The sequence below is a fragment of the Mauremys mutica genome, chromosome 20 (genome assembly GCF_020497125.1).
Source record: "Mauremys mutica isolate MM-2020 ecotype Southern chromosome 20, ASM2049712v1, whole genome shotgun sequence".
In the NCBI taxonomy this organism is placed as follows: Eukaryota; Metazoa; Chordata; order Testudines; family Geoemydidae; genus Mauremys; species Mauremys mutica.
The window spans coordinates 12,273,906-12,284,377 of record NC_059091.1 but is presented as its reverse complement, the minus strand read 5'-3'; the positions used below and the strand labels follow the sequence as shown (position 1 = coordinate 12,284,377).

The window sequence follows — 10,472 nt, the reverse complement described above, 5'->3', positions numbered from 1 at the left end:
GCGGGGAAGTTGCGGTCAGGGAGTGAATGGGGCAGGACAGAGGAGCTGCCAGTACCCCGCTCCCCCGTTCCCATGTGCTCCTCCAGGTACCAGCAGCTTCTGCTCGTCCTGCCCCCGGTGGCGGAGGCTCCTTATTGCGATTAACTGGAGTGTCAGGGGCTAGTCAGCACCGCTGGCCGGACACTGCCAGGTTCCCTTTTCGACTGGACTTTCCGGTTGAAAACCAGACACCTGGAAACCCTTACTCAGAAAAACACGGTGTGATAGAACTGTGCCCTTCTGCAAGCTGGAGTCGGCAGCCACCAGGGCTGGGTTTAATATCCACAGCCCCCACCCAGTAATCTGGGAAAATCAAACCCTACAAGGCGCCTGTAAGAGGCAACACTTCCCCTTTCACGAGCACTGAGTCTGTGCGTGGCAGAGAACATTTAATAAAAAGGGGGAAGGAACCTGGCATTAATTGGGAGAAACACCCACAACCATGATTCAAACACATCTGACCATGAGCAAAACTCCCACCCCCGAGGACATTGGGCCGTGTCCTTTGCCTCCGTTTTTCACCACGGTGTGAAAATCCAACAAACAAATGTCCTTTTAACACACACTCCCCTCTCCCTCTGCCACACCCCACTCACAGCTGCTGTCCTTGGTCTGTGGAGACCCAGAGCCCAGCGGTGCCTTCACGTGCGTTCACACGGGGGGGGAATTGAGTAACACCTTCACTGCCCGCTGCTGCTGCTGCTGCTGCGTGTCATTCACTCTGCTGCTGTTGTTCGTGTCACCGTTCACCACACTGTGCCATCTGCTCCGTCGCCGCTGGCCCTGTGCCATCCCCTTCTGCTGCCTCCTGCCTCTCTACTGTGACCTCAGCGGGGGAACCTCACCACTAGTGCAGGCCGAGCCACCTATTCCGCAGAAATGCTGCCCCACAACAGATCTAAGCAGCCCGTGGACCTGATGGAGTCTAGGTATCTCTATCTTTAAACTGGCCTGGCCCAGCCCTGGCCCTTCTCCCTCAACACTGGGCTCTGGCATCCAACCCCCTGCTTTGTGAGCTCAGTTCGGCGGAGGGGGACCCCGTCAGCCAGGGCCGGCTAAGCACAGTTCTGCTGCCCGTTCCTCCCACAATCAGGATAAAAACATTTCAGTCCCCTGCATTGAAAAGTGATTTGTAACCCAGCACCAGCCAAAACGGATGATGTGGGCAATGCAGCTCTGTCTGCTGGATACCCAGGCCGAGCAGGTGTGTCTATGTAAAGACCGTCTGGCCCTGAAACCTCCTCCCCACCCCCTGCAGCTCATCACTAGCTGCTTCAGGTCTTGCTTCCATAATTATTAACCAATCTAAGTTATTAACTTACCAGGATGCTTTTACTATGTAATTAACCAATTGTAGTTGATAAAATAGTGATACTTGGTCAGTCATTGTGCTGTGACAAATATATATAAAACTGACATACTGTTTAAATATGATTATAGGGTCCTATAGCAAATGAAACAATGAATTCACTCTACTGTGGCTTTCTTGGGTAATGCTGAGCGCTAATTTGGCGTCTGAGTATAGCTGCTACAGGTCTAGGGTTTGATCCTGACAACCCACCCGGTTATGTTATCTGTAAAACTAGCCTGGGGAGAACAGTCCTGCTCTGGGACGATGGACCAGATGGGACCTAGCAAGGCTCTTCCCTTTTTGAAGGCGTGACTCACTCAGGGTCACCACCGCCCCACGCAGGAGGTAGGGTGATGGGCGGTGCTCTGACATTGCCACGCAGGCCGCACCATGGGAGTACTTGAGTCATGCGTGTATAAGCCACCGCCTTATGGGGCAGGAAGCCCAGTGGGAGATAACAGCAGAGCACACGGGGCACCCACCCAGTCCTCTACCCTTGGCCCCAGAGGGGAAGATGCCTGCACGACTGAGAGATCCGAGGGGACCCAGAGCAGATGCCCAACCCACCTGGAGAACCTCAGTGGGACCAGGAGGACCCAGGAACATGGGCTGGGGTCTGTCCCCTCTCTGTGGTGAGACAAACCAGCTCCTTTGCTGGCTGATGAGGAACCTGCTGCTTCATGTGTTGCTCATTTCCTGGGGGTGGCAGTTGGGTTCCTTCCCTTTTTGCTCCTTTGTGGTGCTGGAAGAAAGTTCAAAAAGCAGTTTGTTTTTTTCCTCTTTTCAAAACCAGATCAGAAATGGGGGTCTCACCTACCCTACCATCCCTGGAAGCCCCAAGGGTTAGTGAGGAGCTGGCTGGCAGGACTGACAGGGTCACACCTAGGGAAACTTCACTGCCTGGCAAGTGACATGATTATTTTCCTCCAAAGGTTTGGAAACTATTTGACCCAACGTCTGCTCCCATTTACACCAGTGTAAATCCTGAGTCACACTGTTGCCTTCAGGCTAGATTTACACTGGTGTAACTGGGAGCAGAGTTTGTCCCTTTGGCTTCATCCTTTTCATTTTTGTGGGTGCACATTTAACTCAAATGCCTGAGACACAGTGGGGAGAAAAGCTCTTTTAGCTAAAGATGCTACACACCGATCCCTGCCTCTTTAATTATTGTCAGGCTTGATTGAAAGTGTGTCCCATTCAGTGCTGGGGGTGGGGTAAAATCTAGAGTGTGGCCAGGACAGGATTATCAGAGCCATTTCCCCCCTTTCCAGATCCCCCCTTCTCACGAACTGGCAGCTGGTGATCCCTACCCTGATCATCGTGGCCATCAAACTGCTCCTGATGACCCTGGTCCTCCTCTACCTCCTCTACCGTGAGTAGCCACCATGACCTGGACCCCCTACCCCCACCAGAGCTGGTCTGGTGAGAGCTAGGCACCTTCTGAGACAGCATGGACTAGTAGAGACAGAATGGGACTAAGCCCTAGAAGACCAGGGTTCTATTCCACCTGTGTGACCTTAGGCAAGTCACAGCAATGCCCTGTGCCTCAGTTTCCCCATCTGTAAAATGGTGCTCATGAGCCTGACCCCCTTCACAAAGTGCTTTGCATGCTCTACTGATGAGAAGGGGGAGGCATTATTATTATTAGGGTTTGAGATTCTCCCCTCCCCAAATCCTGCTCATCCCTGCCCCAAGGAGGTGAGAGCCCCAATGGGCTGGGGGAGCCCCTCGCTGGGATTTGACAGAGTTGACAGACCGGCCTGAGAAGCTGCCAACCCACCCACTGGGAGAGGCGGGTGATGTCCCTGAGGCTCACACTGGGTCTCTGCTCAGTTTCTTAGATGGTCCCATCTTCAGACATGGCCAGGGACCCCAGCCCCACAACCAAGGGGGGCCCGGCAGGTAAGGTCAGGGGTAAATGGGAGGAGCTCTCTGGGCTCCTCTTGAATGTTCTTAGTTTTCCTTTCCTTAATGTCTCAGCCTGTGCACTGAGAACAGGGATGGCACCACATGGGGCGTAGGGAGGGGGATGAGCACCCAGCAGGGACAGGGGTCAGGGTACTGCAGTGTCTCCTTCCAGTTTAGGAATGTAGGGATCAGGGGTGGTTCAGCCTGCAGATGAGGTGGGGGAGAAAGATGCTGGAAAGTCTTGATCTGGTTTAGGGATGCAGGGAGATGGGGATCAGGCACTAGGCAGGGTTGGGGTGCTGCAGCATCATCCCCTGGAGTGCAGGGAGGTGCGGTGATCAGCACCCTGCGGGGGTGGGGGGGGTGTATCCTATCAATAGCCCTGAGACTAACACAGGCCGTGCTCAAGCAGCAAAGAATCCTGTGGCACCTTATAGACTAACAGACGTTTTGGAGCATGAGCTTTCATGGGTGAATACCCACTTGGTCGGATGCAAGTCAGGCCATGCTCAGTTTCACAGGCCACCCCTTCTCCCACCAAGCCAGGAGACCCTGGCCCCACAACCCAGAGGAGCACAGCAGGTGAGAGCAGAGTGGGGAGAATCCAAATGCAGTGTCACATTCTAGCTGGGGTGGGGGGTCCCCCCTAGTTGGGTTGTGGGGCTGCAGAATCCCCCATTAGTGCCAGGGGTGGGGGCTCGGACCTGGGAATGGGGACCTGCCACTCGCCCTATGAGAGCAGAGCCCATAAGGATGGATGGAGGGGCTGCCTGTGCCCCATGTCTCCACCTGTAGCTTCTGCTTTCACTTGTGGCTTAGGTTTCCTGTGGAATACCCACACCTGCTGTGGTCTGGCCTGTGCTCTGTGTCTGCGGGGGGAAGGATTGGCCCCTCAGCAGTGCGTGTGGGGAGAGGGATCGGTTGCTGGCCGGCACGTGGGGAGGGTGGGATCGGGCCCTCGTCGGCACATGGTGGGGGGTTAGTCCCTCATTGGCACGTTGGGTGGGGGGATTGGCCCGTCATCGCCATGTGGTGGGGAGGGATGAGCCCCTCGTCGTCACCTGGCGTGGCAGGGTTCGGCCCCCCCATCGGCACATGAGGGGGAGGGATCTGCCATTCGTCAGTACATGGGGTCGGGGGATCGGCCCCTTGTTGGCACGTGAGATGAGGTGGATAGGCTCCTGATCGGCACGTGTGAGGGATTGATCGGCCCCTCATGGCACATGGGGCGGAGGGATCAGCCCCTCATCGGCGTGTGAGAGAGGGGATTGGCCCCTCATTGGCGAGTAATGGGGGAGGGGTTCACAGCTGTGTTCTCTGCGGCAGGTGTTCCCTGGTGCCAGTCGGGCTGGGACCAGGACCAAGGGAGGTGCTACCTTTTCTCCTGGGCTAACCAGACCTGGGAGGCAGCGAGAAACTCCTGCTTAGCCCAGAATGCTGATCTGGTGGTGATCAACGACCAAAGGGAGCAGGTACGAACACTCAGCCCAACCTCTCCCTGGGGTGTAATGACCCCTGGGCAGAGGGCCGGCATGAGGCTTTGGCGCTGTTTGGGCCTGACGGGAAGAAAGGAACGGTGGGAGTTCCTGGTGCAGGGCTGGAGCAGGACTCCAGGTCTCCAGCAGTGACAAGGGCTAGCCCTGCCCCACCCCTGGGGTGAATTTTGCCCAGCGGGGGCAGGAGGGACTTGGGGCAGCAGCACAGAGAAGGGATGATGTGGAGGAAACGGTGGGGAGGTTTGAGGAGGGCTCAGAAAGCAGAGCTGCTCGGCAGATAAGAGAGGAGGTTTCCGGGCAGGGTAGTCAGACTCCCTGGGGCGCTGGGAACACGAAACTATCTTGCCAGAGGTGGATTCCCACCAGACTGCAGAGCCCAGGGGTGTCTGCTGGGAGAGAAGAGCCAGGACTTGACTGTAGTGCCACAGGTGATGATTTTAATTTTTCCAGGTGGGTGCCCCACCTCGGCCCTGCCTCAACTCCACCCCTTCCCCCAAGGCCCTGCCTTTCCCCCTGCCTATTCTCGCCCCTGCCCCACCCCTTCCCCCAAGACCCCGCCCTTGCCCCGCCTCATCCCACCCCTGCTCCGCCCCCTCCCCTAACCACCTCCCACTGGCTGCCAAACAGTTGATCAGCAGCAGGGTGGCCAAACAACTGATGGATGGGTGGCTGGTGGGTGCTTAGCACCCACTGTTTTTTCCCCATGGATGCTTCAGCCCCAGAGCACCCACAGAGTCGGCACCTGTAGTAGTGAATGTATTTCTTTGGTCAGTGATTTCCAGCGCCAGGAATGGGCCAGCACCTTGGCTGGTGCACAGCAGCTGTTATCCATGTGATCCCGGTTGACATCAGCTGGGGATCCAGCCCAAAGATCCTGAAACAGGAACTTGGGTGACAATTCTGCTGAGGCTTGAACCAGACCAGGCCCTGGCTGGCTCTGCTGGGCGTATGGGAGGGAAAAGCAGGAATGGCTTAGGTTAGTCCCTGCACCTCTGATACCCACAGGGATGAGGGAGGTCATCCCTGAGCAGGTTTTTTGCAGTCACTTTCAAAGTGTAACGGCCCTTTGGAAAGGGGAACTCGGACGGTGCATTCGTAACGCTCACCCTTATCTCCTGCTGCACCTGGTCTTAATAACTGGCCTGACAAATTTACCCTCACTGTGAACGCAGCTGTAAAAGTTTGTGAGCGTTCCTGAGATGGTACAATGACCGAGAGTAACCAGGGTTGATGGGAAAAGGTCCCAAACGGGAGACAGATGGAGTTAGTCCAAACGAAAGAGCCTCCTGCTGTAACTCACCGACTGGGTTCAGATCACGCCTGGCAAACAAGAAATGTGTGGAACCAGAAAGGAGTGAATCCAGTGCTGGAGATTAAACCTACTTGGTGGTCAAAGGAATGAGGGGATGGGCTGTTCCACCCATCGCTCCCTTTTGGGGACCTGAAAGAGACTTTGGGGAGAAAATTAGGCTTCTAGAACGAGCTTCACCATCATGGTTCTCCCCTCCCCCACATCTTTTGGGACCTGAGACCTTTGTCATCCTGAGCCTGAGACATCCTGACCAGATGGGGCTGGAGAGAAGGACCCAGATGATGTCGCCTCTACCGGCTCCAGCTAATCCCAACCACCAGCTGGGATGAAACAGGTCGGACTGTAACAACAGCCACTCCAGCCTGTCTCAGCAGCAGGATGGTTGTTACCAGCTCTGAGACCATCTAAGAGACAGTGCCGGGTTTACAATGGCGCCGGGCCCACACTTAGAAGGGGCCGTGGCACCCGGACTGTGGCCCTGCTGTCACGGACTCACAGGTTGTGCCCTCTCTTGGCCCCGTGGAGTCCCTGGGGGGAATCCCCTTCAGTGTGACAGCCCTTCTCGGGGGTCCAGTCTCTCTCAGGGATTAAACCTCTCCAGCTCCTGGAACTGCACCTCTCTGAGCATCAGCACACCTGTTTCTCACCGTGGGCCCCCTCAGGGAGTCCACGTGCTCTGGACCCCCAGGGCCTCCACTCCCAGAGGGAATAATGCAACCCTGTTCTCTAGACCGGAGCGACTCTCAGCCAGCGTAAAACAGGAGGGTTTATTGAGTGTCTGAACATGGCATAGGAAACACTCAGGGCCCTCGGGCCTGGCCTCCCTCAGCACAGCACATCCCAGTCTCCCCTGCATCCAGGTGGGCTCTCCCTGCTCTCTCTCTCCAGCCCAGAGCCCCCCTGCTTCCCAGCTGAGCATCCGATATCACCTCCCCCAAGCCCCGGCTCTGTCCATTGTCTTCTCTCCAGGTAAGCAGGGTTGCCTGGGCCTCCTCTCATCTCCTGTCCTCTGGCTGGAACCAGCTGGTCAGGTCACGGGGTCCTCTCTTCATAGCCCATTGTCCTCCCACTGGCCAGAACTGGCTGCGACTTCTGAGCTGGGCCTCCCGGTGACCACAACCCCAGGTCACCAGTCGCTGGGGTGTCCATTCTCCAGGCCATTGGCCGGGGTCCCAAGTTCAGTCGCCGGTCCTCTGTAACAACAAACTCCCTCTCCCCTCACCTCGTTAAACCAGTAACACCCAGGGAAACTGAGTCCCACTCGCTCTGCATGCAAACCATTGGAAAAAAACAAGAAACCTCCCACTTCATCACACCTGCCCCCTGTGTTCCGCCCACACTTTGCGCCAACGCCCCATCCCCACCCGGCCTCTCACCGAGGCCCTGCCTGCCGCTGACTCCGCTCCCTCCCAACCGTGCGAGCGGTGGGTGGGGCCTTGGAGAGGAAGAGGCCTGAGCAGGGGTGGGGCCTTGCGGCCAAGCATGGGCGGAGCAGGGGGCAGGGCCACAGTCCGGGTGCCAGGGCTCACAAATGTTTAATCTGGGCCAGGGGGTAAGAGCCTGTCACACAAGGAGGGCGGGTTTCTTGTAAAAACTCTGCAGCTCAAGGGGATGGGCCCAAGGGAGGCTGGCGGACTGAAAGCCTGGCTCGGTGCTTTACCGTTCAAAAGGCTTTCCCTGGTTTTTTCCCTCTTCCCTTTGTCTTTGATCAAAGGTTAAAAGGGTTTTTAAGGGAAGCGAGCAGGCCGGGTTAGCGCTGTTTAATGTCGGCCAACGGCTGAGTTCTGCTAACACCTTAGGCCTGTATATTCCAGCTAAATGAATACAACAGGCCCTCCTGTGCATTACCCTCCCCTGCTGGGTTGTGCCCGAGTTTGACTGCAGGGTTGGGATCTGTTTGGTGCGGTGTGTGGGTGATCTATACCACAGCCCCCTCTGTCCCACTGCAGGACCCAATACCCTCCCCCCCTGGTTCCAACACCATCCATCCCCCAGGCTCGGGGCCCTCCTCTCCCCACAGCAGGCCGAGACCATCGCCAACCCCTGCTCCTCCACTGACGTCTCTCCACCCCCCACACCCTTCCCTGGAGGGAGAGGAGAATCGGGCTCCTTGCCTCCTCCTCTGGCATATGCAGCACTGAGTGCCCAGGTCATCCCTTGGGGTAAGTTCCTGCCATGGGAGATGCCTCAGGATCTGGCCTCAGTTCTAACCACCCAATTCTCTGTGTCATCCTCTCTAGGATTACTTGGATATTAAAGCTCGTTCCATTCGGCACTGGATCGGCTTCACTGACCAAGGGACTGAAGGCACCTGGCGCTGGGTGGACAACACTTCTGCGGTATTTACGTAAGCATGGGGCGATCCTCTGCTCTCCCATTCCTGCCCTGGCCTTCCCCAGCTGCCCCTGCAGGTGTTTTCTACCTCAGTAGCTCCAAGGCTGAGGCCAGGGATGGAGCCACTCAGTTTTGATTTCATGCCCTGAGGACTGAACGGCTCGAGGCTTTATCGGTCCCCGCAGGTCACTGTTTGCAATCTGGCCCAGGTCTCTAGTGACCAAATGGCATTGCTGCTGGGTGCCCTCTGTATGAAATGAGCTTGGGTGCTTGTTGGCCATCACAGCCAATGTACGGAGGACGGAATGGGTCACAGGGACATAGCACCCCTCTCAGCCTACAGAGGGGTCTCTCCAAGGCTGGTCTGGTCTGAGACATTGTGGTGAGGGGAAGCTTGTGCTGCCATGGCGTGTGTGGGTAGCAGCCTCTACCCCTGCAGCAGGGCCTTCAACAGCGCAGCCCTCCCCCACTTATGCCATTAACTAGTAGTAGGTTGTTATCCTCTAGTGGTCCAATCATGATGCCTGCCCTGTGAGCAGGTAATGCTGTCTCTGTCCCCACATTCATTTGGATACTTCAGAATAAAAGATCTGTCTCCTCTAGGGGGAATGTCACAAACCCTTGAGACTGGGATGCAAATTTTTCAACCCCCCCACTCACCATGCAGAGAGTATTCAGCCTGGCATCATAGAATCATAGACTTTAAGGTCAGAAGGGACCATTATGATCATCTAGTCTGACCTCCTGCACAATGCAGGCCACAGAATCTCACCCCCCACTCCTGTAACAAACCCCTAACCTGTGTCTGAGCTATTGAAGTCCTCAAATCATGGTTTAAAGACCTCAAGGTGCAGAGAACCTTCCAGCAAGTGACCTGTGCCCCACGCTGCAGAGGAAGGTGAAAAACCTCTAGGGCCTCTGCCAATCTGCCCTGGAGGAAAATTCCTTCCCAACCCCAAATATGGCGATTAGTTAAACCCTGAGCATGTGGGCAAGACTCACCAGCCAGACACCCAGGAAAGAATTCTCTGTAGTAACTCAGATCCCACCCCATCTAACATCCCATCACTGGCCATTGGGCATATTATAACCGCTAGTAGTCAAAGGACCCATCATGGGCAGCCATATTGGTCCCCTCTACTTGCTTTAAAATCCCCGCTAGCACTGGATTAAAGTAATGGAATGGGTGTGACAGGTTTGGTCACAGAAACCCCCTTGGGACTGTCACCTGATGTGCTGAGACTACCTCTGAGCCCATTTTCTCTGTAAGGCTGGGCCTCCAGAACCCTGCATTGTTCAGCCAGACATGCCAGTCTGCTCCAACACAGGCCCAGGGTCTGAACCACAACGCCACAAAAATGAAGACTTAACTGAAAACAGTTTAAGAAGAGCCCCTGTCTCCAGCACCCAGACCATCCAGCTCCCAATGGGATCCAAACCCCAGATGAATCCATTTTACTCTGTATAAAGTGTATACAGGGTAAACTCATAAATTGTCCACCTTTATAACTCTGATTGTGAGATATGCACAGCTGTTTGCTCCCTCAGGTATGAATTAATAAGCAAAAGTGATTTTCTTAAGTATAAAAAGTAGGATTTAAGTGGTTCCAAGTAATAACCGACAGAACAAAGGAAGTTACCAAGCAAAATAAAACAAAACACGCAATGTCTAAGCCTAAGACAAAAAGAAACCGAGTACAGATAAAATCTCACCCTCAGAGATGTTCCAATAAGTTTCTTTCACAGACTGGACTCCTTCCTAGTCTGGGCTAATCCTTACCCCTAGTACAGTTCTTGTTAGCTCCAGCTCAGGTGGTAACTAGGCGATTTCTCATGACTGGAAACTCCTTTGTTCCATTCCACTCCCTTTTATAGCTTTGGCACATGGCAGGAATCTTTTGTCTCTCTGGGGCTGGTCTACACTAGGGGGGGTATCGATCTAAGATACGCAACTTCAGCTACGTGAATAGCGTAGCTGAAGTCGAAGTATCTTAGATCAATTTACCTCGGGTCCTCACAGCGCAGGATCGAC

The 10,472-nt window shown here is 55.2% G+C and overlaps 1 protein-coding gene across 1 annotated transcript; it reads left to right on the top strand.

Annotated features, from left to right (window-relative positions):
- The first annotated feature begins 918 nt into the window (after positions 1 to 918).
- On the top strand, positions 919 to 8,457 carry LOC123353781 (hepatic lectin-like). Its single transcript, XM_044995191.1, has 4 exons — positions 919 to 968; positions 2,662 to 2,762; positions 4,625 to 4,770; positions 8,347 to 8,457. The coding sequence occupies exons 1-4, from the start codon at positions 919 to 921 to the stop codon at positions 8,455 to 8,457; spliced, it is 408 nt and encodes a 135-aa protein (XP_044851126.1).
- The last annotated feature ends 2,015 nt before the right edge of the window (positions 8,458 to 10,472 follow it).

Bases quoted from the DNA above. Each gene is read 5' to 3' on its own strand.
- LOC123353781 (XM_044995191.1), top strand. From the start codon at position 919: ATGCTGCCCCACAACAGATCTAAGCAGCCCGTGGACCTGATGGAGTCT. The intron at 969-2,661 runs GTATCTCTATCT...CCCCCTTTCCAG, and splicing joins GTGGACCTGATGGAGTCTAG to ATCCCCCCTTCTCACGAACT. The intron at 4,771-8,346 runs GTACGAACACTC...CATCCTCTCTAG, and splicing joins TCAACGACCAAAGGGAGCAG to GATTACTTGGATATTAAAGC.